At 50.0% G+C, this 26,715-nt stretch overlaps 2 protein-coding genes and 1 pseudogene across 9 annotated transcripts in view; 1 reads left to right on the plus strand and 2 right to left on the minus strand.

The window, feature by feature from the left end:
- The window catches only part of LOC138806623 (uncharacterized), a 59,461-nt gene extending 57,218 nt beyond the window's left edge, over window positions 1-2,243 (plus strand). For all 7 annotated transcript variants that reach the window (XM_069992063.1, XM_069992060.1, XM_069992058.1 and 4 more), the window contains one exon: window positions 1,920-2,243. In XM_069992063.1, coding sequence (XP_069848164.1) covers window positions 1,920-2,068 — 149 coding nt within the window. In that variant the 3' untranslated portion in view covers window positions 2,069-2,243. The remainder of the gene's footprint in view (window positions 1-1,919) is intronic.
- Window positions 1-26,667, minus strand: LOC138806625 (complex I assembly factor ACAD9, mitochondrial). 2 transcript variants are annotated; one of them, XM_069992065.1, is made up of 19 exons: window positions 26,511-26,667; window positions 25,905-25,964; window positions 24,170-24,263; window positions 21,080-21,181; window positions 18,120-18,226; window positions 17,103-17,203; window positions 15,697-15,775; window positions 13,923-14,097; window positions 11,306-11,379; window positions 9,950-10,025; window positions 8,297-8,367; window positions 7,717-7,836; window positions 6,492-6,620; window positions 3,801-3,880; window positions 3,144-3,270; window positions 2,853-2,930; window positions 2,237-2,365; window positions 1,251-1,323; window positions 1-564 (listed from the first exon to the last, which is right to left on the minus strand). In XM_069992065.1, the coding sequence occupies exons 1-19, from the start codon at window positions 26,637-26,639 to the stop codon at window positions 464-466; spliced, it is 1,905 nt and encodes a 634-aa protein (XP_069848166.1). In that variant the 5' UTR covers window positions 26,640-26,667; the 3' UTR covers window positions 1-463. The 2 variants fall into 2 exon arrangements, with proteins under 2 accessions (XP_069848166.1, XP_069848167.1); XM_069992066.1 differs by lacking the exon at window positions 25,905-25,964.
- Window positions 11,386-12,779, minus strand: LOC138806626 (ATP synthase F(0) complex subunit C2, mitochondrial pseudogene; annotated as a pseudogene).
- Window positions 26,668-26,715: the final 48 nt, after the last annotated feature.

Here is a 26,715-nt window from a genome sequence, read left to right on the forward strand (position 1 = left end):
CAAATCATAAGTAGTAATATAAGCTCCACAGCCAGGCTAGAAGGGACACACAAAATAGCACATTTTTCTTTCTTTCGTTAACTGAATGGTTCCTGACACAGGTAGTAGGTATATTTTATTCCTAGTTCCGATGAGTGGTATGCACACATTTAGCTGTTTCTGGAATATGGAGTCTAGTAGAAACAGCTTTCCAGGCCCCAAGCAGGAGGTGGCAGCGTGCACCCCGGTTTCCACCATGGCACCTACAGAACCCTCAGTGCGCTCAGTTCCAGTAATGCGTGACTCCTGTCTCTTCACATCCGTTCAGAAGCTGTACTCAGCAGACAGGCGCTGGCAGGTTCAAATCTGAGACTCCCTCCCGGCAGGAGAAGCCTTAGTTGGGGCCTCAAGGTCTCCTACTTGTGAGGAGGCTGTCCCACATCAGTTTGGGCCTAGGACATCTGGTGTAGGGACACGGACTGTTTCATGATGTTCTGTCCAGAGGGTGGGCACACAAGTAGGCTCGCTTCTCAAGGATCTGCTGGGACACTTTCTTAATCTGTTCATCCATGTTTTCTGGAGAATCTGGGAGGAAAAAGAGGAGGCAATACAAAGTTGGGCCCCTACCTCCTCTGAGGTACGATTCTGAGCTGCAGATAGTAGGTTTTTCAGAGCACGAGGGTGGAGAAGGCCATTCATAAATGCTCCCCCCACGCCTGAAAAGTCCTGCCAGCTGCCTGGGGCCCCTGATCAGTTCCCAGAGCCACAGTAAATCACATTCCACCCTCTTCAGCATGGCTCTAATAGCCCTAACCACCATTTCCTGATGGAAGGGCTAAGCTAGGCAGGCTGCCAGAACTCTAAGGGTCGGAGGAAGACCCTGAGCTACACACTCCGAGATGTGGCCAGGACCTATGGAACAACACTCTAGACAAGCGGAAGCCTCCTATTTTCTAGGGCCATGTTCTCTGCAGAGAACTGCAAGTTTTATTTTGGCAGAAGTTCAGAGGCTAAAGGGAGGGAGGCTGTCTTCTGACCAGGTATAATGTATGCTCCTTTGTGACCTTCCTTGGGAAGATGCAAGAGGAGGCCAGGCACAGGCAGACCCCGCAGGACCCACACAGAGGGCTGTGTGAAGGCTGGTTTCCATCTGCAGCGCAATCCCTGCTTGCATATAAGCCGCTAGCAGGTCCTAGAGGCAAACAAGGCCTAGAAACGGGCCCACTGACAGATGTCTGGACTGGCTTCCCTCCCACAAACTACCCACTTACACTTGTCCAGCTGAGACAGGCTGAAGAGATTCTGAAAGTAAGCTTCCACGCAGAACATGTTGGCCAACAGAACCTGCCAGAACCGAGGTCACAAAAGGACAGCTGCTGAGAGCTTTGGCTTGAACTTTGAACTCTGAGAAATCTGGCAGGGCTCCTTCCTGGCAGCTGGGTTCAGCCCTAGCCTGTAAGTCAGTTTTGTGTTCTATGTTCAGCCCTAACTCAAACTCACTCTGTCCTCAAGAGCCACCTACACAGAATGTTGGGGACAGCTTCTTCTTCTTTCTTTTTTGGTCCGGTCGGGGGGCCTGAACTCTGGGCCTGGGCGCTGTCCCTCAGCTCTTCAGCTCAAGGCACTTGAGCCACAGCACCACTTCTGGCTTTTTTTTCTACTTATGTGGTGCTGAGGAATCAGACCCAGGGATTCATATATACAAGGCAAGGGCTCTACCACTGAGCCAACTTCCCAGCCCAGGGGACAGCTTCTTCTGTGAGGTAGATGACATAATCCATGTTGGTATGCTCCCTTGGAACCAGGCATGTACACAGAAGCACTGGTGACGGCACCCGCCTTCTTCTGGTGAAGGGAGGAATGCACAAAGCCGACAGATGGCGAGGTGGGGGAGGCTATGGGTGTGTGGACCCATCACTAACTCCCCTCTCTTCTCTCAGGCAGGAAACCAAAGACGCTAGCCCTGTCTCCAGACCATCACGGTCCCTCTCAAGGCCCTGGCAGAACAAGCATACATAGCCTTCTGGGCATCACTTCCACTCATCCTCAAGACTCACCCATGGTCAGTGACCACCAACTGACACCGTAGCCTTTCCTTCCCTAGGCACCCAACCCCACACCTCCCCAGCCCTGGGCTTCAGTAAACTGGAATGGAACACCAGGACTGGCTTAGTCAGTGAGTTGCTGATTCCTGCCCTGACCCAGAAAACTAGTGGATCTGACCCGTTCTTGTCCTGTACGGGCGGATGCAGCTCACCTCGTGGTCATGGTTCCGGAGTCCAGTGCGGATGGAGCGACTGGCCCGTGACAGCACCGCCGTCATGCCATACAGGTTGATGAGGATGTTGGCCACCCGCTTCAGTACCAGCTGCTCCTCCACAATGGTCTAGGGACAGAGGCTCAGAGGTAGAGGCCTGCCGCCTGGCCCAGTTGGCCGGCCCTCTGGAGCCACCCTGTGCCGTCCCTGTCTCCTTGTGCTCCTGAGTAACACAGGTCTGTGTAACTTTTCCTTCAGGCTATCGGAGGTAGGCTCTCGGTTGACTTAATGCTTTCCTTTTTATATACTCAGACAGGTGCCAAGGCAAGACTAGAGACCTCTAGCAGTCCGAGTTCACAGACACTCTAGATTTAGACCCTCGGTGAGTGGCCCTTCACCTCACCGAAGGAAGTCTACAGGAAAGGCTCCTAAGAGAACTCTGTCGAAGACTCACCAAGCAGAGGCCTCCCCAGTGTTTGTGTAGCCACATCACCCAGACCCAAACACTCAAGGATTCTGTTCTAGGATGGTCCCATGGTTGAGCAATGGGCACAAATGAATCTCATGGCTACTGACCATACCGGGGGCCAGCTGTGCCCCGGGTCTGCAGGCTTACCTTCCCAAAGCGGAGTAGCAAGGTTTCAACAGTCTTGCCAAAATAATACACATTCTCCTCGAGCTTGTTGGCACTTTCCTACATAGGCAGAAGAAAAACTGGGCTCAGTACCCCGTCCCCACTGCGCCCACCTGACACCCACTGCCCGGAGCCCTAGAGAGATGGAGTGGGCCTTCTAGGTGACTCTCCAACATCCCTGGGGAGCCTGGGCCTCCAGTCTCATCCCTCTGGAAGGGGAATATCTTGCTGGAGGCCACCCTACCGAGGGATTCACGTGTTGGGCCTACTTACCCCCAGACTTGGGTGTACAACTCCAAGATTGCCTGTTAGTCCCAGGTCCACAGATCGGCCCAGAGAGTTCCGAAGCTTCTGTCCAATGGTCTCCATGATTACTGTCACATTGCCTCGTTTAAGCTCCCTGCAGGAAGTCCAGCCTTGTGACCCGAGGTCCCCACGGCTGGCTCCCACGGTCCATTAGCACGGGGAATCAGCATGTCCCCTGGAGCTCGGCATGCCCAGCTGGCATGCAGGCTCCTGGATGCCTACTCCCGATGCCTACTTAGGGAGCAGCCTGTCAAGGGGTCAGCTTTCTAGTGCCTGGCTTTCACCAAAGACTCAGAAAATGCTATTATCAAGGATTACATTTTGTTGTGACCTAGGACAGGGCAGAGAACAGGACACAAAGGAGAGGAAATGGCCTCAGGGTAGCTGTGGGAGATGGGAGCCACAGGGAAAGGGGCGATGGAGTGTCTGTGTGGGATCTGAGGGTGTGACCTGAGGCGTAAGGAGTGAGGGCTCCCTGTGGCTGCTGGCTCTGCTCCTCTCCCCCAGGTGCAGGACAAGCTGGAGGGCTGGTTTTCAGTCCCTCCTCCCCTCCTGACAAGCCTGGATGGAGCCTGTGTGTGTGGCTGCACGGTCCCCTTCCCCGCGGGATGTGGAGGTACATACTTGACCCTTGCAGTCAGGATGCGACCGGCGTGCTGCAGGCCTGTCAAAGCGATGAACACTCGAAGAATCTCATTGGTTCCCTATGACCAGCAACGTGGGGATGAAAAGACACCTTACTGGCAGCACCTGCAGGACTGCCCCAGCTCGGCAGGCGTGACAGAAGCACAGTGTCGCGCATGCACAGGCGTGGCTTAGGGAGCTGACCAGATGGCTAGTCTTGCATAGGTCACTCTGCCTGTAAACCCGAAACTCATTAAGACAAATGCTAAAGCCGGGTGCCGGTGGCTCACGCCTGTAATCCTACTCAGGAAGCTGAGATCTGAGGATCACTGTTCTAAGCCAGCCCAGGCAGGAAAGTCCATGAGACTCTCATCTCCAATAAACCATTAGAAAACCGGAAGTGGCACTGTGGCTCAAGAAGTAGAGCGCTTGCCTTGAGCTGAAGAGCTAAAGGACAGTGCCCAGCCCAGAGTTCAAGCCCCACGACCGACAAAACAAACAAACAAACAAAATCCCCCCAAAAACCAATGCTAGTTCTCTCTGGGCTGTCGATGCCTAGGGCACAGCAACTATGGGACAGACTCCACTGGGCCTAGGTTGAGGTCAGATTCCTTACGAAAGCTGGGACAGCTGATGGGAGCACCTCAGTGCAGGCCCAGCAGTAATGGGGTTGTTAGCGCATACCACCCTCAGTGCAGGCGCAGCCCAGGGCACCTGGGCAGTGCTCCTTGGGGTGAGCACAGTACTGGGGCTTGGAAGTTTGCTCACATGCTCACGGCCCCTCCCCACCTAATTCCACCCTGTTGCTGTGAGGCTGAAAGGTTTCTGCCTACTAAACACCATGATGCTGTGAGCCAGGGCCTTCACCAGCTTTTTGACCTGCGTGCCTGTGGCTGGGCTGGCCCCACCGGCAGAGGGGGCAAGAAGGATGCATAGGCTCTCACAATACTGTCCAGCTCTGAGCAGGTCTCACAATGAAGACCTGGCAACATGAGAAGCACAGCCTGAGAGTTTCCTAACCTAGCTGACCTGCTGGCCTTAGAGAAAATGGAGCCCCCTGGGTTGAGGACTGGGGTTTTGAAGACTCTGTGTACCTAGGGCTGATACACTCTGTCCTTCAGGAGCCGGCTCTTTTACCTTCAGGTGGGTCCTTGATGGCTAATGGAAAGGAGATGCTGGGTGGGGCATGTGCACCTAGGAACAGAGTCGGCCAAGGAAGCCCTCCACTGGGTGAGACGGCCCAGGACCTGACGGCGGGGTGGTACTCCAGCGGACCAGGGCACAGCTCCAAACTCCCTGTTGGGGGCCGGCCCCCACGGGCCCCGAGTCTGCTCTCCTTCCTGTCAGAAGCACCCGGGCCTCTCTTCCCGCTATGTTCCCTAGAAAATTATAGTTCCTTCTTTGAAAACTTCCTCTGACTTCCAGAATCCCTGCTGCTCAGTCTTCCACAGTCAGCTGCTTTTCTATCTTCCCACTGACCCTTTACCTCCCAACCTCCTTCCTATTCTACTTCCTGAGCCAACCAATGTTCCCAGAAAGGCTTCCTTACTGCTTCCCTAGTACTAGCCATTAAGACTTGTGTAGGCCTGACACAGCCTTTCAGTCTAAACTGTCCTCAGTCCCAATCTGTCTTTCCCAACCCTCAAAGGCCAAGTGCATGTTTGTTCCTCCGGACTCCAGCTCCTTCTGTGAGAACACAATCCTGTGTCTTAGTGTCGGTCATGGGGCTTGAACTTTGGGCCTGGGTGCTGTCCCCTTCAGCTCTTTAGCTCAAGGCTAGTGCTCTACCATTTGAGCAACAGCACCATTTCTGGTTTTCTGGTGGTTTACTGGAAATAAAGGGTTTCAAGGATTTTCCAGCCCAGGCAGGCTTTGAACCGTGATTCTCAGATCTCAGCTTCCTGAGTAGCTAAGGATAACAGGCGTGAGCCACTGGCGCCCGGCTACAATCTTGTGTCTCCAGGCCCCTGTGCAGTCAGGCCACACCATCGGACCACACCAGAAGGCAGCCTCTGTGGCCCAACCCCACTCCTCATTGCTACCTGCTGAATGAACTGACCCTTTATTCATCTATTTATTTATTTTTGCTGCCCTGGGGCTTGAACTCAGGGTCTGGGCACTGTTCCTGAGCTTCTTTTGCTCAAAGATAGCACTCTACCACTTGAACCACAGTGCCACTTCTGGCTTTTTCTGTGTATGTGGTATTGAGGAATGGAACCCAGGGCTTCATACGTGGGAGGCAAGCACTCCACCACCCAGTCACATTCCCAGCACCCAAACTGACCCTTTATAGACTTGTGAAGTCATCAGGGCAAAAATGGAAGAATACAGTGTGAGAATTAATGACCCAACAGAGAGACCTTATAAGCTATCTCAATATACCAAGAAGAAAAGTAAAGACCCAAAAGGTAAGGGATGGAATTAGAGCCTAAGATGGAACTGGAATTCAGGTCTCCAATAAGACCTGCTTTTCCAGTGAGAAGAAATTTGGCAAAGACCCACAGCAGATCAATCGGAGGCAGTGGGCTCAGAAGGGAGGGTTTAGGCTCCTGACCTGAGCACTGCCTGGCCTCTCCGCCCCCTCCCGGGCTCTGGGAAGCCTCTGCTGGACCCTTGGCAGCACACCTTTCAGATGCAGGAAGCAAAGGGGTGAACACAGGAAGAACAGCGGCTGGCAGCAGGGCCACTCACTTCAAAGATGAGGAGAATACGGGCGTCACGCAGCAGGCGTTCATAGGGGTAATCCTTCATGTAGCCAGATCCCCCAAGGATCTGCAGCGCCTCGCTCACACACTGCCAGGCACCCTCAGAGCTGAATACCTGCCAAAGACGCTGGGTGAGGTCAGCACAGCATCCCTGCCCACAGGAGAACCTAGACTTCAGAGGCCGCTGCTCAGGATGCGGTGGCTGTCTGTGAAGAACCCGAGCTTTGAGATGAGTGACCGCAGGAGGAAATTACTAGGTACCAAGCCAGCCCTTGGCCTTCCCAGATCACAATGACCAGCTGTGGTTTCTACCCCCACAATGCCTTTCCTTACCTCTAGGCCGCCTTCTACCCCTTCCACACCTGGTGTAACTCCAGCTTTAAAAACCCACCTAGATATCAACTCTTTTGGCATTTTGATCCTCTGCACTTGGATAGATGTCTGGACACCCCACCCGGCAGGACCGTGATTCATTTCTCTCTGTCCACTCTGAGACACTGTTGCAGTTAGCTGTAGGCCTGGCCTGAGCTCCAAGTCCCCAGTCAGTGTCCTTGGAGAGCCCTGGTCTGGGTGAAGGAAGCAACCCACCTTTCTAGGGGATCAGCTGACAAAGCCGCAGATGGGGACAGGGCCTTAGGCTGCTTCTTGGCTAAAACAGTTTCAGGAAGTTTCCTACATGTCTTCAGAATCTCCAAGCATAGAAGCACTGTTTCTAGCCTAATGATTTGTCTGTTTTCAAATTGAAAACCAGGGTACTGACTGAGTACCAACTCGGTACTGTGACTCACCAAAGAGTTTCTGTAATTAGTAACCTGCTTTTACCTTATCAAACATTTTACCAAAGTATGGTCTGATACCAAAAAGATTAAAGGCCATCAACCTAGGGAGCAAAAGATACTCTTTCCCAGGAATGCTGCTACTTTATAGAAATGTGAAGTTACAATGTCTGTTTTCTCCCATTTCTATAAGCCATAAGTTGGCCAATAACAACTCAGCCCAGACCACACTGGGAAGCAGTGGGCTGTCTGAAGAAGCAACGCTGTTCTGTGCTGCATCAGAGCACAGCAAAAATCCTAGCCCAAGGCCAAGCTGACCTATGAACTGATGAGAAGAGGAAGACGGCAGGTAGCACTGTGCGTCAGGGAGACTGCAGCTAAGCAGGCTTTCTGTATCTCTCTCCTATGCAAGCTCTCTGGATGTACTGCGATTACCTTCACCATGGCCGCCTCAATGGAGCAGTCTGGAAACCCTGGCTGGTCCATCATCCCAGCGGTGAGGTAGGACATGCTTTCCATCACGTAAGCCTTCTGAGCCATCAGTGCAAACTTTTCCTGGAGTGTTTACAAAAACACAATCAAGGGGTTGGGAAGTGGTAGAGTGCTTGCCTTGCATGCATGAGGTCCTGGGTTCAATTCCTCAGCACCACATAAGCAAAAAAGAAAAAAGCCAGAAGTGGCGCAGTGGCTCAAGTGGTAGAGTGCTAGCCTTGAGTTGAAGAGCTGAGGGACAGTGCCCAGGCCCCATGACCGGACCCAAAAAACAAAAAACAAAAATATAAAACCACAATCAAGAAGCAATGTGTATGTGCCAAGTTCCAAACTCACAACCCAAGACAGAAGTAACTGTCAGAAGCCTTCTACACTGAAGAATCAAATCCAGTATTAATCAAAGGGCCTATGTCAACAAAGTCTTATCCAGTCTTACTCCCAGGTTGTTGCACCGAAGGCACTAGCAGAGAGGCAGCAATAGAGCACCCTGTTCACGTCCACACATGAAGTCTGTCCTCAGTACCTGGATGAGCCCAAATTCACTGAGATTCCTGTTGAACTGCTTCCGCGTGCAGGCATATTCAGCGGTCCATTCTGACGAAGAGAAGAGTTGTTAGAAGGTGCCAGAACGTTTCTCATTATCTGAAAGTGATTTCCTAAAGCTGTAACCATTTTCCTTCCAACATCCAACAAGAACTATGAACATCATCTGTTGAGATCAGATGCCCTGAATGTAGAAGCTCCCCCTTTCCAGCACCAGTGGACCAGAGACAGGGTACCTGGTCCTCACCCATGAGGGGAGCCAGCAAGAGCAAAAGGACATGGAGTCTTGGCCCTTTTCCTACTGGTGGGAGGCCAGGGCCGAGTACTCCACCTCCCTGGTAGACAGAATGGCTGTGAAGAGGTAATCTGATGGAAGGTGGGAGACGCCTGGCACAAATTGGATACACAGAGCACCCCAGAGGTGGGAGAGCCCTTCTTCACCCTAGGTGCTCATTCAAACACCCTAGGTGTTTCAAAGCTCAGGCCTGGGGCTTCATGGTACACAGTTGAAGGCTGAATTCTGAGACCCTCCAAGAAACAAGCCAGCACCCCTAGCTCCATCTGAAGTCCATTTTCCAAATGCTTCCACTGGTGTAACTATCACCAAATAATCCCCAAGGATTATTTTTTCTCTCTGGGCCTGGCGCTGGTAGAGTCACAGTGTCACTTCCAGTTTTCAGGTAGCTAATTGGAGATAAGAGTATCATGGACTTCCTTGTTTGGGCTGGCTTTGAACCGCAATCTCAGATCTCAGCCTCCTGAGTAGCTAGGATGACAGGTGTGAGCCACCGGTGCCTGGCTGACATCCATATTTCTGAGCTGTGGGACTTATCAGAGGTCCTGCCTCTTTGGGAACAGGTTGGCCACAGGAACCCAGGAAGCTTTTTCACTTAGTTCTCCACTCTGGGAGGCACAGCCCATACAACTACCACAACACAGAGAGAAGAATGTTGAGCCTGAGGCCTGACAGGTTTGCACTTCAGGCGCATGGTCTTGGACAAATCACTTGCTCTCTTTGGACCCCACTTTCCTTATCTACCAAACAGAGGGAAGAACCCTACTCAAAGCCCGTATGTACCCACCTTGCACCGAGCTATGCCAGGCACAAAGCACTGATGGCGCATTCTTCCCGGGCATCCCCCATGGCACACTCACCTCACGAGAATGGCCACAGGCTGCTCTCAGTTCACAGACAAAGGAGACTCTTACCCTGACAGAGAGGATCAGGTGACGGTCTAGAGGCTGAGGGACCTGGGTTCTAACTCTCTTCTTTACTCTCCATGTGGACGCACACAAGAAGATCAGAATTAACACTGACCTGGTGCCCAGCTCCCGGCTAGAGCTTACCAAGCAGCTGTTCTTAGGGCAGTGGTCCTTTCTTACCTCCTTCTTACCCCAGTGTGCAGATAAAACAGTAATGTTGAGATACAAAGCCTAACCTCCGGGAAAAGTATACACATTGTCTGGTTGAAACCAAAGCCCAAATGCTAGACTGGAGCTGACCATCTGTCCAGGTGGTCTGTCAGCCCTGGCTTACCCAGGGGAACTGCAGACAGACCCTCCTAGGCTGCAGTGTGAGCAGCCAGGGTAACATGACACAGCAGAGGGCTCCTGGCCATGGCTGACCACCTACCAATCAATCTCTTGAGCATCCCAGCCACAGCACTGCCCATGCTGAACCGCCCACTGTTGAGGATGTTCATGGCCACCTGCAGGGGATGGAAAGGGTAGATACAACGCTAGACGCAAGGGGAGAACACTTACCTACTAAAAAATGTTGTAAAAACATTGTTTTTAAGAAACAATGGCAAGTATAAAAGAACTCTGCTAGCACCCAGGCCAAGTGAGTCATCCCATCTGCCCTCAAGCTGGGAGAAAGCAATCTTGGCTCTCAAACCCACGTGGTTAAGAGACTACTACAGCCGCTGAGCCTTACTGTCAAAGCACCTCCCCAAGTCCCTCCCACTCAGGAGAGGGAGCGGAAACCCCAGGCGGCCTAAAGGCCCTCAGCAGTGCTGAGAGAAACACAACAGCAGACCAAGAAGCTGAGCCTAAGCCCGGCGAAGTCACTCCCAAGGCCCTCCCAGCGTGAGCTCAGCCAGGTGCCAACAACAGTGACCCGATGCTGCTGCTGGCATCTCTCTTTCCTCACTATGCTGACCCAGTGCAGAAAGCCAACAGCTGAGAGAGGGACAGGTGCACTCCTCGGACAGACAAGGTCCGCAGCACTGTCCGGTCCGGGAAGCGCCCTGACCCACCACAGTCTTGGGTGCAAACAGCCAGTGAGTCAACAGGAGGCCACTCTGTGAGGGAGAGCTGCAGCACTATGGGACTTGGAGAGGGCTGGGAGGCTGGGAAGCAAAGGTTTCTCGGAGAGACACTGCAGGCGGGTTTCCCAGACAAGCAGGGAGAAAGCAGCACCTGAGCGGAGGGTGAGCAGTAGAGCCTTGTTAAGACAGCACAGACCAAGTGTGAGATACTGATGGACAGTTCCTAAAGGCAGGGCCAGGGCTTAGCGACAAAAAACCCCACAATGCTGTGAATGGTATGTTTTCCCCAAAGCTCAATTTCAACTATTATTTTTAATGGGGTGTTTGGTTATGTATGATTTGGAAAATATACCACACCATATTTTTCCTTTAGGTAGAACTCTGTTGTATCTGAAGGGTAGAATCTCTCAAATCAAATCCTGTGTGAGGAACAAGTAGATTCTCAGAGACTAAATGGTTTCGTATACCCCTGTGAAGGGGCCAGTGTTTACTCCAGCAACATTAAGGCGGCTGGAAAACTCAGGGACAATGTGGTCCTTGGAACTGGCCAGCTTTTATACCAGTCAGGAATGTGGGCTGGCTAGATTATATCACTGTGTGTGAGATTCAGATCCCTCTTCTAGATTCTGCTTCTCTCTCTCCTTTTCTGGCCTGAGCAGCAGCCTCCCAAACTCACCCTAAATGCACAGCACTCACCTGAGCCTTGGATAGCAACTCACCTTAAACCCACCCCCAACTTCTCCAAGGACATTCTCCACAGGCACCCTGGTGTTTTCAAAGTGGACCTCGCAAGCTGAAACATAAAAATTAAGACATCTAACAAATGCAAATCACTTTGCACCTGACTTGCATGTGTACCATTCAGTCTGGAAGGTTAGGACACAATGCCCAAGCTCCTGTCTATGGAGCTCATTCTTTGGACAAGGAGACAAACAAGGTAACATGATGTGATACTCAGTGCTATGGGTAAAATAAAAAGGGCACAGAAGAGACATGGGGAGGGGTTAAAGGAGATGTTACATAACATTCATATTAAAGGCCGAGTCAAGCCAAGCACCAGTGGCTTCTTACATATATAATCCTAGCTACTCTCAGGAGGCTGAGATCTGAGAATCAAGGTCTGGAGAAGACAAGCAACTTTTTTTTGGGTCTGTTGTGGGCCTTGAACTCTGGGCCTGAGTGCTGTCCCTCAGCTCTTCAGCTCAAGGCGAGCACTCTACCACTTGAGCCACAGTGCCACTTCTGGTTTTCTGAGTGGTTTATTGGAGATAAGAGTCTCATGGACTTTCCTGCTGGCTTTGATCCGTGATCCTCAGATCTCAGCCTCCTGAGTAGCTAGGATGACAGGCGTGAGCTGCCAGTGCCCTGGCGACAAGAGACTCATCTCCAATTAACCAGCATGAAGTCAGAGCTGGAGAAGTGATAAGAAGCACCAACTGTGAGTGTAAAAAGCCAAGAGCAAGGTGAGGGAGTGGGGAGGTTAACCCAAGACTTTTTTTTTCCTCCCTTATTAATATACTATTTATTTTGTCTTCCCTGTCAAACCCTGAGTCTACCAATTTCCCCAGACTTCTTGGCTCTTTCACGTGGTGAAAAGGATGAGAAAGGCTACCACCAGGCAAAAGAGCCCCATGGCTTCCGAGAGGGCAAAGCCGAGAATGGCACAGAAGAGCTGCTGCTTCAGAGAAAGGTTGCTGGCATAACCAATGAGGAGGCTCTCCAACACTGGGACAATCCCGGCCTGAGGCAGCCACCCGACTGTGGCGGCTCCAGCCCCAAAGAACTCGGTTGCCTTGGCTGTGGTGTCGATGTCCCTTGAAATGGTGATGGCCTAGAAGTTGAGGCTGGGGACAAGTGAAGTCAGGGAATGTGGGCCTTATCTGTTGGGTGTCAGTGGTGGGCTCAGCAGCTGACAGGTGCTCCTGACCAAGGAAGGAGTAGAGACAAACTTGGAGGAGTCATGCATTTTCACAGGGGTGAGGGGATGTGGCAGGAGAGCTGCTCCCAGGGCAGAGAAGACAGAGAGGGCCCCAAGATTTATTTAAGATCACATTTAGCAGAGGTTGAATGGATACAAAGGGCCTGAGGATGAAGTGGGGTAGAGGCAGCATGGGAAAAGAGTAGATGGGACTCTTGGTTCCAGCTGTGTATTCTTTCTTGGGGGACCAGTCCTGGGGCTTGAACTCAGGGCCTGGACACTGTCCCTGGGTTTACTTTTGCTCAAGGCTAGCACTCTACCAGCGCCATTTTTCTGTGTATTTGGTGCTGAGGAATCAAACCCAGGGCTTCATGCGTGGTAGGCGTGCGCTCTACCACTGAGCCCCCTTCCCAGCACTAGATGAATGGAGGGCAGACCTTGCTTTCTCTGCCGCTAAGTCTACTTTTGGCTAGTGTGATGCAATGTGAGTAGAAGTCTTTGAGTGCCTGTGCCCCAGGGTGATGAAGAAAGCACACGGGCGACGTAAACCCAAATCATGGGCTGCTTCAGCCTGTCCTAGGCACCTGAATACTGTGAGAATAAAATGTCCTTGCTGTGTGCCCCATTCTGAGGTATCTGATAGATAGGGCTACTGTGGCCAGGGACTGCTAGCTACTGTTAAAGGAGACATTCTCACGGGGAGATCACTGTGAAGCACAGCCAGAGGAAGGAGCTAAAGGGATTAGGACAGGGCCTAGGAAGGCATAGTATAGTGTCTTCCATACCACATTTTCTGTAAAACACGTTTGCATGTTCTACTAAAATAAGCACAGCAGTTTCCACCCTAGAAAAAGATACTCAGGATTGGAAAAGTTTGGACTCAAGGGGAGCCAGACCAGGCATGGCAAATTGGGTCTGCTGATCTTCATTCAACTACTTCCTGCACGCCTGCTCCAAGAGCCCAGAGATGAAGTACATTGAAATTGGCCGATGGTTCCTATTTCATGATATAGTACATGGACCGCAGGACTCAAATGGCTTTCTAAGGGTGGGCACGTTGCAGTAAAAGCCTTTGTGCAACTATTTAAAGGAAAAACTAGGTAAGTAAACAAATGGATGGGTGAATGAGAGGCCTGGGAGGGCCAGTAAGAAGAAAGAAGTATTTACGTAGGACACCTGCCATCCCGCCTCCATGTTGCCCACTATCCCTGGCCATGCTGAGAAGTCCACTGGCCTCACCTGCCTCGTGTCATCAAAACTGAAAGCTCAGAGGCACACAGCCCTGACTGACGAAGCCACAGCCAGGGTTCAGTTTATCTGAATTGTCAAAGAAGTCAGTCTGTGAAACCCCAAATGTACAACTTTATCTGCATAGTTTCGCTCAGAGTTCCTGTCACACACGTGCCTGTGTTACTTACTGTTGGATCCCCGAATGCCTAATTTATCTTCAGGTTTTCCATTAGTGATTCCACCAAAATCTCTCTCTACTATGAAAGCTGTGATTTTGTCTGTCACTGAGCCATCAGAACCAATCACCTCCGTCTTTGCAAACACAGTAAAAATGGTGGCTAGTCCTCCATTGGTGATCCAGACCTGAGAAGAGAGCAAAAGGTCTTTCTAGACACCTAGCAAGATCTACCTTTGTTTGTATAGTTCCAGCTGCCTGTAAAAATTCAGGCAAGAAATGTCATAAGCAGAGTGTTAAAGAAGCCAAACTCATATGGATGAATAAGCCTGGCTCATATGTTGTGATCTGGGGCTCAACCCAGCTTCTCCCATAGCGGGGAGCTCCCTAAGAGACAGGTGGCTATGTCCGGGGTCGGGGTGGAGAACAGCCAATGGCACTGAGGCAGTTGGCATTCCTCCTGCCACCAGACTCCAGACCTTCAAGGACAGAGAAACTGGGTCATCTCACAAGATTTTCATAAGTGCACACACCATACCCAATATCTGTCAATTTAAAAAAAGGAAGGAAAAGAGATGAAAATTCAGAAAGGGAAAGGAAAAAAGGGAGACTGTCTGACAAACTGCAATGGTTGGGAATTACTTCAATCTTGAGTCAAGCAAACCATTAAAGAAAAAAGAGAAAATCAAGGAAACTTGAATGCAGGTTAGTTAGGAATTTTCCTTCAGAGAGCCATGTACTCTGCCACAGATGACATCCAGCCGTAACCATGTTGGCAGTAGGAGACACTGCCGGCTGTGAGCACGTGACCACTCAAGACAGGTACTGGAGCTGTCCAAGTGTAGCATACTGCAATTTTGTATAGTAAAAATGTAAAACAAACACACAATGGCAGTTGAGGCAGATCTGGGACTGCAGAAAAGGAGACTCTGGAACCAGAATGCCTTGCTCTAGTTCTGGTTCTGTTGCTGAAGGTTCAAAGGCCTGCCCTGGGCCAGTCTCTCAGCTTTAGTGAACACAAAGCATAACGCTCCCAGTAATTTGTTAGGAGGCGATGTGCAGATCTTTTATAACTCCTGGCTTATGAAGAGTGGTTGCACATGACTACAGGTGGTGTCTGAGAACTGATGGGGTGACTGGCGAGGGTGGGCTGTACCTACAGGTGGCGCCTGAGGGTGACTGGCGAGCGTGGGCTGTACCTATAGGTGGTGACTGAGGGTGACTGGCGAGGGTGGGCTGTACCTACAGGTGGTGACTGAGGGTGACTGGCGAGGGTGGGCTGTACCTACAGGTGGTGACTGAGGGTGACTGGCGAGGGTGGGCTGTACCTACAGGTGGTGACTGAGGGTGACTGGCGAGGGTGGGCTGTACCTACAGGTGGTGACTGAGGGTGACTGGCGAGGGTGGGCTGTACCTACAGGTGGTGACTGAGGGTGACTGGCGAGGGTGGGCTGTACCTACAGGTGGTGACTGAGGGTGACTGGCGAGGGTGGGCTGTACCTACAGGTGGTGACTGGCGAGGGTGGGTTGTACCTACAGGTGGTGACTGGCGAGGGTGGGTTGTACCTACAGGTGCTGCCTGAGGGTGACTGGCGAGGGTGACTGGCGAGGGTGGGCTGTACCTACAGGTGGTGACTGGCGAGCGTGGGCTGTACCTACAGGTGCTGCCTGAGGGTGACTGGCGAGGGTGACTGGCGAGCGTGGGCTGTACCTACAGGTGGTGACTGGTGAGGGTGGGCTGTACCTACAGGTGCTGCCTGAGGGTGACTGGCGAGGGTGGGCTGTACCTTGGTGCCATTGAGGATGTAGTGCTTCTTATCTTCACTCAGTGTGGCTCTGGTCCGGATAGAGGCAGCATCACTCCCACTGCAGAGGAGCCATGTGGTCAAGGGAGGACATTATTGGGAATAGAAAAAGATGTGTAAGCGTCTCGGAAAGTTGCTAAGTTTTTAAAATGTGGGGTTAGACAATAGCTATGTTCGGGTTTCTGAGTTATATGATTTTGATGCCACCTCAACACTAAAATCTGAACAGAAAATCCTATGTAAAGATACAGGCAGGTTCTAATAAAAGTGTTCTCACAAAACTAGTGGAAGGGTAAACCCGGCCATGTCTCTTTTTTTTTTTTTTTTTTTTTTTTTGCCAGTCCTGAGGCTTGAACTCAAGGCTTAGGCACTGTCTCTGAGTTTCTTTTTGCTCAAGGCTAGCCCTCTACCACTTGAGCCACTGCACTACTTCTGGCTTTTTCTGTTTATATGGAACTGTGGAATTGAACCCAGGGCTTCATGCATGCTAAGCAAGCACTCTACCACTAAGCCACATTCCCAGACCTCCGGCCATGTCTCTTTCACACAGTAAAACAACCTGAGTTTAGGTTTCGAGAACAGAATGTGAACTCTACAGGGGCTCAGTGAGCTAATGGGAGGAGTCTGGGCCTCAGCAGAAGGGTGACTGGTGCAGGTTCAGGGGAAGGGAAGGAGGGCTAAGTGAGATCCCAGTGACAGTCAACAGACGCCTGGAACCCTGCCTGGTGAGATCCCAGTGACAGTCAACAGACGCCTGGAACCCTGCCTGGTCCTGCTCCATCCTAGCTGTGTGACCTGAAGCTGCTCATATAGCCTCACTGAGCCTCAGCTCTTCAACTGGAGGAGTGAACATACGACCACTCCATGTATTCTGAAAGGTACTCTGAAGCCTGAATGCAGTCCTGAATGTACTGTGAGTTGTGGACAACCAACACTGACTTGGTGGATGCTGTCAAATGTCATCATTCACAGTCCTGTTAGGACAGAGAAATAAGATCCATGGGCTGGGAAGGTGGCTCAGTGGTAGAGCGCTTGCCTTGCATGCATGAGTCCCTGGGTTCGATTCCCCAGCACCACATAAGCAAAAAGAAAAAAAGCCGGAAGTGGCGCTGTGGCTCAAGTGGTAGAGCGCTAGCCTTGAGCTGAAGAGCTGAAGGACAGCGCCCAGGCCCAGAGTTCAGGCTCCACGACCGGACGCCCCCCCCCCAAAAAAAAAAAAAAAAAAAAGAGAAATAAGATCCAGAGAGCTAGCAGGAATGGTTACTGTGTTAATTCTTTAGAATTAATCAGTTAGGGGAGAAATACTAAGCCAGCTTTTGTATACAATAATAGTCCCTTGACTGGGGAAACCTTGGAAATTGACGAACATCCTACGGAGGGTGGCAGACCTGGCTGGCTCTGTGAGGCAGAAGGCTGCAATGTGTTCCCCGGATGCCAGTCTGGGCAGGTACTTGGTCTTCTGCTCCTCATTGCCCACCAAGATGATCCCCTGAATGAAACACACATGCACACAGACACATCAGTGTAAGCCACAAGAGTCCAAGACATCCCTGTAAGACAACTCCCCTGAGGATATCTACTTCTTGTGAAGAAGGTGCTGCGAGACCAGGTTTTCAGCCTGGGAAGGCAGGGAACTGTGCTGTTGGGTGGACCCTCTCTGGATATGTACTACAGTGATGTGTACATGACAACAGAACTTGGGAATCAGCATTTGCCATTTTCATCTCTGCTCCTCTCCTGTCCTTGGGCCAAAAATAATCACCCTCTGATCCTTCACTTCACGATGTATGAGCTGGACAGCCCCTTCCCCTGCCACTGGCAGGCTGGGTGGAATGATGGTGTGTGGATGTGGGAGCACCGGAACTGGCACAGAAACGGTTTACAGCAAGTTCAGTTGTGCCCCACCCCTACTCGGTACTGCCAAATGGGGTTGGGTTCCTGCTTTGAGGGCTGAGGAGCTGGACAGAGGGATCATTCTGCTCTCTTTGTGGTCTGTGTTTATGTAATGCAATTCCACTGATAGCTGTGTGCCCTTGGACCTGTCCCACTGTGCTCTGAGCTGAACAGAGTAGGGAAGCACATGCACAAAAAGCAGGGGACAGCTCAGAATGGGTTCACTTCCAGGAGTGGCACCTGATCTAGATCTTGAAGGATGGGTCCAAGGTAATGGGCACAGGAGGAAAGTCTGATGGGAAGGGGCACCATGAGCCAAGGGCTATGCTTACATAAGCCAAGTACAGGTCGTGGGTCAACCGATGCCAGAGTGAACTGGAAGGCAAGGTGCCAAGAGCAGCTGGGCCTGTTCTTCTCTAAGATATTGAGCTATCAGGCCCCATTCCCTTCTAATAGCAGAGAAGAAGCTCCTCCCTCCAGAAAGCCCCCAACAGGAATTCCAGACACTTGACCTTTAGGCCGATAGCCTGGTGTGCTGCTAGGGTCACAGTGATGGATCCATCCAAGCTAATGATCTCCCCTAGCCGAGCGTACATGGTGTTGGAGAGCCCCAGGCCGCCTAGGAGAAAGACATCAATTTGTCTCAGTCTAGCCCAAGTCCTTCCATTGAGGAAAGTGATTATAAGTAACAGCAGATCACCATTTTTTAAAATCACAATCTAGAACGGCACAAAGAACACAAAAATTGCCCATAATCAAACTATACAGGAAAAACTTTCTGTGTACATCTTTTTATACTTTTTCTAGGTATAGAAATACATGCAGGCTAACACTTTTAGTGCATCTGCTGGGCTCCATGACAGGCTTTCTCTGCACCATTTGGGTTGCGACTTTCTGTGTGATCTGTCCTGTGCAGTACCTTTAGCAGCACCCTTGGCTTCTATGCCAGCCACAATCATCAGAAACATCTTGACTACTGCCAAATGTTCCATGAGGGGTAACACTGCTTCCTCATTTGGGAACCACTGCTCCAGTAGTAAAAATACAAAAGTATTAAAAACAGAAAAATAGCCGTGCACCAGTGGCTCACACCTGTAATCCTAGCTGCTCTGGAGGCTGAAATCTGAGGACTGTGGGTTGAAGTTAGCCCAGGCAGGAAAGTCTGTGAAGCTCTTATCTCCAATAAACTACTCAAGTAAAAGCTGGACTGTGTCTCAAGTGGGAGAGCCCTGGATGTAAGCACCAATAGGCTCAGAGACAGCACCCAGGCCAAGTTGAAGCTGCAGGACTGGCAAAAACAAATATCAAGAAAAAAACGCAGAAAAATACAAAATCCACTCAAGTATGTGCTCTGCATAATCTTCAACTCCCAGGTATAGCTTAATGGCTTTACGTTCACTTTATAGATGATAATTCAAAGACTAAGGGTATCAGGCCAACAAAGAGTGGGTCTAGTCTTGACCTCAGGATGAGGCCCACCCCATGGGAAGGTGTCCCTGAGGGTGCAGAAGGGTCCTGCTGGGGCTGGGGTGGGCACGGCAATCACAGGGGAACAGCTGACAGCTGCAAGGGGCTGCTGGCGGTGCGAGGGACTCAAAGCAACAACTTGTAGGCCCTGGGTAGCCAGCAAGCAGAGACGAAGGGAAGAGATCCAGGCTTGGTCAATAAACACTTCAGCTTTCTGGTATAGTAGCTCCCACCTAGCCTTGACAATTCTCTAGCCTGGGAAAATTCTCGCTCAACCTGTGGGCGTGAACATAAGGTTACTGCTGCCTAATTCTGTTAAGCTGATGAGAAACAAGCCCACCTCCTTTCCACTCGTATCTTCATGCAGTGTGGCTGCGTGTGATGCTGGTAATACCCAGCACTTGGGAGTCACAACCTTGATGCCTGAAAGAGCTGGCTAAGTTCAGTCTTTCCCACAGCCTCACACAGAGACAGAGTGGGCTTGTGTTAAGAAATACAGGGTAAGCTGGGAGCCAGTGGCTCATGCCTGTAATCCTAGCTGAGGAGGCCGAGATTTGATTGTGGGTCAAAGCCAGATGGGCCAAGAAACCAATAAACCACCAGAAAACCCAAAGGGGTGCTCTGGCTCAAGTGGTAGACCGCTAGCCCTGAGCTGAAGAGCTGAGAGATAGTGCTCAGGCCCAGAGTTCAAGCCCTATGACCAACCAAAAAAAAAAAAAAAAAAAAAGAAAGAAAAGAAAAACAAGGTATTAACACACAAACAAACAACAGGATATCTGTTGTCACTTGTAGAGGTGAGCTCTGTGCTTCCCACCACTAGGTTAGCAGTGTTACTCATTACCTTAGGTATTCTGCAAGGACAGGACAAATTCTTTCATATGGTTGGTAATGTGATGAGAGAAATGACATGACAGGAAGATATGTCACAACAGTTTAAATACACACCCAAAGAAAATTGAGCATCACACTCATTTATCCTTCATTTTCCTATTTGTCTCAGCATTGACCTGTTGAGTTAGGTATTAGCAGGAACTTAACTCTACCTTCAGTCTTCAAAGCAGAAGGGAAGCCACCCTCTGATCTCTAGAGACAAACAGGCAGGGACACAGAACATCAAGGTCCCCTTGCTGAGGTGCTCTCCTGAGTCAATCTCAGTCATGCCCAGCTAACAACTATTATTTTAAGAACTATTAGTTTTTATTGTTTTTGTTTTTTTTTGGGTCCGGTCGTGGGGCCTGAACTCTGTCCCTCAGCTCTTCAGCTCAAGGCTAGCGCTCTACCACTTGAGCCACAGCACCACTTCTGGCTTTTTTTCTTTTTGCTTATGTGGTGCTGAGGAATCGAACCCTGGGTCTCAGGCATGCAAGGCAAGCACTCTACCACTGAGCCACCTTCCCAGCCCCAAGAACTATTAGTTTTTTTTTTTTTTTTTTTTTTTGGTCGGTCGTGGGGCTTGAACTCTGGGCCTGGGCGCTGTCCCTCAGCTCTTCAGCTCAAGGCGAGCACTCTACCACTTGAGCTACAGCGCCACTTCTGGTTTTTCTGGTGGTTTATTGGAGATAGGAGTCTCACGGTCTCTCCTGCCCGGTCTGGCTTTGAACCGAGATCCTCAGATCTCAGCCTCCTGAGTAGCTAGGATTACAGGCGTGAGCCACCAGCGCCCGGCAAGAACTATTAGTTTTTAAAAGTATTGTTTTGGACATCTCCAAACAATCAACTCACAGCTAGAAAACATGCCCAGCCCTTGAAGGGCTGCCAACTGCTATTTCTCTCAAAATCCTTAGCTGATTGTACATGGAAGCAGCACTAGAATATAATCAGAGGACAGACAGTTAAAAGCTCCAGAGCCTAGAATCACAATAATACATCTAGGCTTTGCAACCCAGATTGCAGAGGTACTACATTTAAAGGTCAGTCTTCCTGAACAGTTAAGAATCCTTTCATGGACAAATACGGGTGCTTACTAGAGTGCTAGACCAGATAGGTGGCTGTTGTCCCGACTTACCAAATTCTTCTGGAACTTGTATCCCAAAGAGTCCCAGTTGCCTCAATTTCTCTAAAGTATCATCTGGGATTTTCCCCTCGCGGTCAATTTTTCGAGAGTCCACTGACAAGAAATAATTTTGATTAAACAAAATATAAGACCCAGGCACTGGTGGCTCAAACCTGTAATCTTAGTTACTCAGGAGGCTGAGACCTGAGGACTGTGATTCAAATCCAGCCCAGTCAGGAAAGTCCAAGAGTCTCTTATCTCCAAATCACCCCCCAGGAAACCAAAGAGGAGCTGCTGCTCAAGGGCATTAGCCCTTACAGCAAAAAAAGCTCTGGGACAGCACCCAGGCCCTGAGTTCAAGCCCTACCACTGACAAAAAAAAAAATAAAGATTAAAAATATATATGGTGGGCTGGGAAGATGGCTCAGTGGTAGAACACTTGCCTTGCATGCATGAGGCCCTGGGTTCGATTCCTCAGCACCACATAAGCAAAAAGAAAAAAGCCGGAAGTGGCGCTGTGGCTCAAGTGGTAGAGTGATAGTGCCCAGGCCCAGAGTTCAGACCCCATGACTGGATCCCCCCCCCCCAAAAAAAAAAAATATATATGGTGGGGCTGGGAAGGTGGCTCAGTGGTAGAGCACTTGCCTTGCATGCTCGAGGCCCTGGGATCGATTCCTCAGCACCACATAAGAAAAAAGCCAGAAGTGGCGCTGTGGCTCAAGTGGTAGAGCGCTAGCCTTGAGCTGAAGAGCTGAGGGACAGCGCCCAGGCCCAGAGTTCAGGCCCCATGACCGGACCCCCCCCCCAAAAAAAAATATGGTATGTTCACACACAACAAAAGTACTCAGATTAAAAGATTTTTTTTTACTGTTATTATAAAGGTGATGTACAGAGGGGTTACAATTACGTAATTCCTGTAAAAAGTACAATTCTTCTCTCTCTTTTTTTTTTTGGTTGGTCGTGGAGTTTGAACTCAGGGCCTGAGCACTGTCCCTGAGATCTTTTGCTCAAGGATAGTGCTCTACCACATTGAATCACAGTGCCACAGAGCCCAGGCCTGAATTCAAGCCCTAGGACTGGCAAAAAAAAAACAAACCCAAACTGAAAACAAACAAACAACAATATCCTTTTGTTTCTATTTCCTGGAGTTAATTTTATTAAGTATAATTTTGGATGATCAGACACACATAGGCATTGGACCTTTGTGTTCCTCTCCTAAGGCACTGAATTATTATTTTATTTTTTTATTTACTTATTTTGCCGGTTTTGGGGCTTGAACTCAGGCCTGGGAACTTCTCTGAGCTTCTTTGTGGTATGGTTCCATTAATAAACAATCTTAGCGATACATGGTAGCACATACCTGTTATCCTGGCACTTGATGTTAACCTTCATAAGGATACAATCTTTCATATATTCAAACAAGGAAATTGCTACTCAGCATTAAAAGGGACAACTGGGTTGGGTGTCAGTGGCTCATACCTAAAATCCTATTACTCAGAAGGCTGACAATTTGAGGATACAGTTCAAAGCCAGCCTGGGCAGAAAAGTCCCCATGAGATTCTTATCTCCAATATACTACTCAAAAAAGCCAGAAGCGGTGCTGTAGCTCAAGTGATAGAGATCTAGCCTTGAGCACAAAGAGGCTCAGAGACAGGCCCTGAGTTCAAGCTCTAGGATGGGCCAAATCTGTTACATGTAACATGAAGAAAACTGAAAATGCTGTAAAAGAAGCTGAATAAAACCATACATAATGTATGGTTCTGTTTAAATAAAATTCCACAAAATACAAACTAATGTGAGGAAAAGCATGTGAACAGTTGTCTAGGGACAGAGAGAGAATAAAATGGGAAAGGCTCATGCCTGTAATCCTAGCTACTTAGGCCTGAGTTCAAGAGCCAAGATGACAAAAAGAAGCTGGGGTGGGGAACATCTATGGAAAATGTATTTGTTTAACAAATGGATTGTGCTGATTGTTTGTTAGGTTACAACTTAGAAGTGTGAGATATTCAAGTTTAAATAAAGACCAAAGGACCAAGGATATTAAAAACAGATTAAAGAAGAAAGATAACCACCAGAACAAAAGGAACAGCATATTTTTAAATATAAAATGTATCTGTGGACAACTCTGCAGCTTTGAACACTAGCAACATAGTAACATTGACTGCAGTAGTTTTCAGTATATGTAACACCTTCAAAGGCGCCCTCATGTTCAAGGTTGTTTTATTGTTGTCTTTCTAATTCTAATTCTCTCCAAGGTGTACAGCCGACTTTTCCAGGGGTACTTGATATATAAATTAAACAAAAGCAGATAGGGGGAATTCTGCTGTATTCTACTAAGGTAAACATTAAAAAGATTTTTAAAATTGTTATTAAACACAACTTGGCCTACCTATGCTTCCTGCATAGCTGGGATTACGATGCATACCACCACACACATCTTGTTCATTAAAATAGGATCTTGGTAACTTTCTGGCCCCATTGGCCTTAAACTGTAACCTCCCTAATCTTTGCTTCCTAAGTAGCTGAGACTACAGGTGTGCACCATCATGACCAGCCACAGTTGCTTACTTTTATTGTATTTTGCTCAAGTGTTGGTCTGTAACAGCTTACAAACATTTTTTTTTTTTTGGGGGGGGGGGGCGTTGGTCGTGGGGTTGAACTCTGGGCTTGGGCGCTATCCCTCAGCTCTTCAGCTCAAGGTGAGTGCTCTACCACTTGAGCCACAGTGGTTTATTGAAGAGTCTTATGGACTTTCCTGCCTGGGCTGGCTTTGAACCATGATCCTCAGATCTCAGCCTCCTGAGTACTAGGATTACAGGCGTGAGCCACTGGTGCCCAGCTACATTTTTTTTTTTTAATTGTACAGGTGAGGAATGTAGAGGTTATTACTTGAAAACATTTCAAAGTGGCCCATGGTGAACCATGGAGAAAACAAGCACTGCTGAACTAGATGTTTACACATTATGAAGTAGTTGGAATGATGCCTTAGGTTAATATTATGAGGACATTGTTTCTTCCTCATAAAAGACTCTGTATACAGTGCTTCTAATACAGCAGGATAACCACCTTTATAATGGAAATGGTATTGATAATCTTACATACCCTCCTCATTGAAGAATTTTTCCACAGGTCCCACAAATTGATTTATTTCATTAAGTTCATCTTGGCTAACTTCTGGAAATGGGAAAACGGCTTTCTAACAACGATAAACAGGACAGAAATTTACAAAGTGAATACCTCTCAGCATGGGATAGTAGTCAAAAGGCAAGGAAGAAGACACTTGAACAACAGGATGTGACCCATGGAAGGAGGCCAAAGCAAATCTCACGAGATGCTTCATGTGCCCACTCACCTAGTCCACCTTCCTCTGGTGCAAGCAGATAAGATGATCACTTTCTGCCAGCTTCCTTCTCAAGAAGTGATAATGACAGTCCCATAAACAAGAAGTATTTTTACAGTCTAAGTTTAGTCTTTGCTGCTTATCAACTCAAAGCCATGGACAAATCCCATCACCCTTCAGCACCCACATTTACTCAAGGCCTTGTAAAAATTGTGGAAGATGGGATTTATGAAAGCTCTTCAATAGACCAATCAACTCTGTATCAGGCATTGTGAGTTCAAAAGATCCCTACTGATGAGAGCGTATCATGGTCACCTTGTCTGCTCCTTCAGGCCATTCTTCCTCTTGTGGCTGACACTGACACCTGGTGCTGAGCATGATGGATGGAGTCACCACTGGGCCTGTCACTGACATCAGCTCCCTGTGATCAGCACAGGAGGGAGGATCTCCACTGTGCCCCTTATCTGTTTGAGGTTACCACTGTCCCTGTTACCAACATCAGCTCCCTGAGATGAGTGTCTAAGTGAGCTGGGTTATGGAATGAGACCAGATCACCCTCGGGAAACTAAGTTTCCCTTCCCTTCCATATGAACTTCTTCAGAGAGCAGCCATGCAACTCAGAAACATGAAGTAACAAAGTGTTTGCACCAGTGTTTGGCTCTTGTCTACACTCATGGCCAGAAAGTTCTTCAGAGGAGCCTTCAATTTTTCCCCGGCCTTTGCAGTTCTATCTACCTACTTCATCCATTCTAGCAATGTGCTCAGATCTGTTTGCTCCTCTCTGGGCCCAGGCTACAGGTTGGTCTCTATTTAAGAGACAGTTGACTCAACCTTCTGTCCTTTAGCATACCATAGTCAAGGTGGTCAAGAAGGAAAACAGGAGTGTTGCTCCTCAGAACAAACCTGTTTCCTTCATGGAATTCACAGAGGCTCAACCCATCTCCACCACAATCACCTTTGTCTCCTCACTGGAGCTCTAGCCCTTGGCAATGAGCTGTGAGAGAAAGGTGATTCTGGCACCGATGGGAAGGACAGATGAGGAGGCACTCTGGCACCTCATGTGTGCCAAGGTGCTACAGCGAGAGATCCTGGTTGCACAGAAGAAAGGACTCTAATAACAATGAACAAAAATTGAATGAAGAGTTCAATTTCAATGAACAGTGCCTGGCACTGGTGGCTCACACCTAAACCCCTGGAGTCTCAAAAGACTGAGATCTGAAGATCAAAGTTAGAAGCCAGCTTGGGGAGAAAAGTCCGTAAGACTCATCTCCAGTTTACTACCTGGAAAGTCAGAAGTAGAGCTGACTCAAGTAATAGAGCTCCACACTTGAGCAAAAAAGCTCAAGGGCAGTGCCCAGGCCCTGAGATCAAGCCCCAGGATCGGCACAAAACACACCCACACCAGTACGTTGTTCAAGTAAACCTATCGCAGAAGCCAAACAAATTAAAGCCAAGTGGTTTGACTGAGGCTGCTGGGGTTGCCCAAACCCTACTCACTCGGTCTCTCACTTGTCTCTGTAGCAGCCCCGGGAAGAGACCCACGAGAAGCCGTGTCTTCTAAGAAGAGGAGTGCTTTGTTATTGATGGCTGCTACAGGATGGGTCTGGGGCTGAAAGGGTTAGTGTTGGGAAGAACCTTGGAGCCAGATTTCTGGCAGGGGAAGCGCGGTCTCCCGAGCGGTCCCCGGAAGGTGCCAGAGCACTGAGCTCCGTTCAGAGATCGCGGGACAAGTCCGGAGCTGCACTGGCGGCTCCTCCCGGCTCTGCAGAGCCCGGCAAAAGAGCGCTGGCCCGCATGCACGAGGCCCTGGGTTCGATTCCTCAGCACCACATCAGCAGAAAACGCCGGAAGCGGCGCCGCGGCTCAGTGGTGGAGCGCGCGCCTGGAGCTGCGGGGCTGAGGGCCAGCGCCCAGGCCCCGCGACCGACCGACCAACAAACAACAAGGCAACAGCTGCAGCCCGCGGGGCGGCCCGCAGCCGAGGCGGAGGGGCGGCCGGGCCCCGCGGCGCTCGGAGCCGGGGGGGGGGGGGGTCGGGCCGGTGCCCGGGCAGTGCGCAGGGCGCGGGCGGCCGACGCCGCGCGGACACCGGGCCCGTCTCACCTGCTCGATCTTGCCCAGAAAGAGCTCCTTGGCGAACGCGCGGTTGCGCGCGCTCGCGCCCAGCCAGCGCCGGCTCGCCGCGAGGGCCGCCGCCGCCGCGCGGGGCCGGAGGAGCGCGCGCAGGCTCATGCCGCCGAGCGCTGCGAAGCTGCGGCCGAGCCGCTGCGCGCGCGCGGGGCTCCGTCGGCGGGGCCCGGTGACGTCA

Source organism: Dipodomys merriami, unplaced genomic scaffold (assembly GCF_024711535.1).
Source record: "Dipodomys merriami isolate MVZ:Mamm:240054 unplaced genomic scaffold, mDipMer1.0.p SCAF_401, whole genome shotgun sequence".
In the NCBI taxonomy this organism is placed as follows: domain Eukaryota; kingdom Metazoa; phylum Chordata; class Mammalia; order Rodentia; family Heteromyidae; genus Dipodomys; species Dipodomys merriami.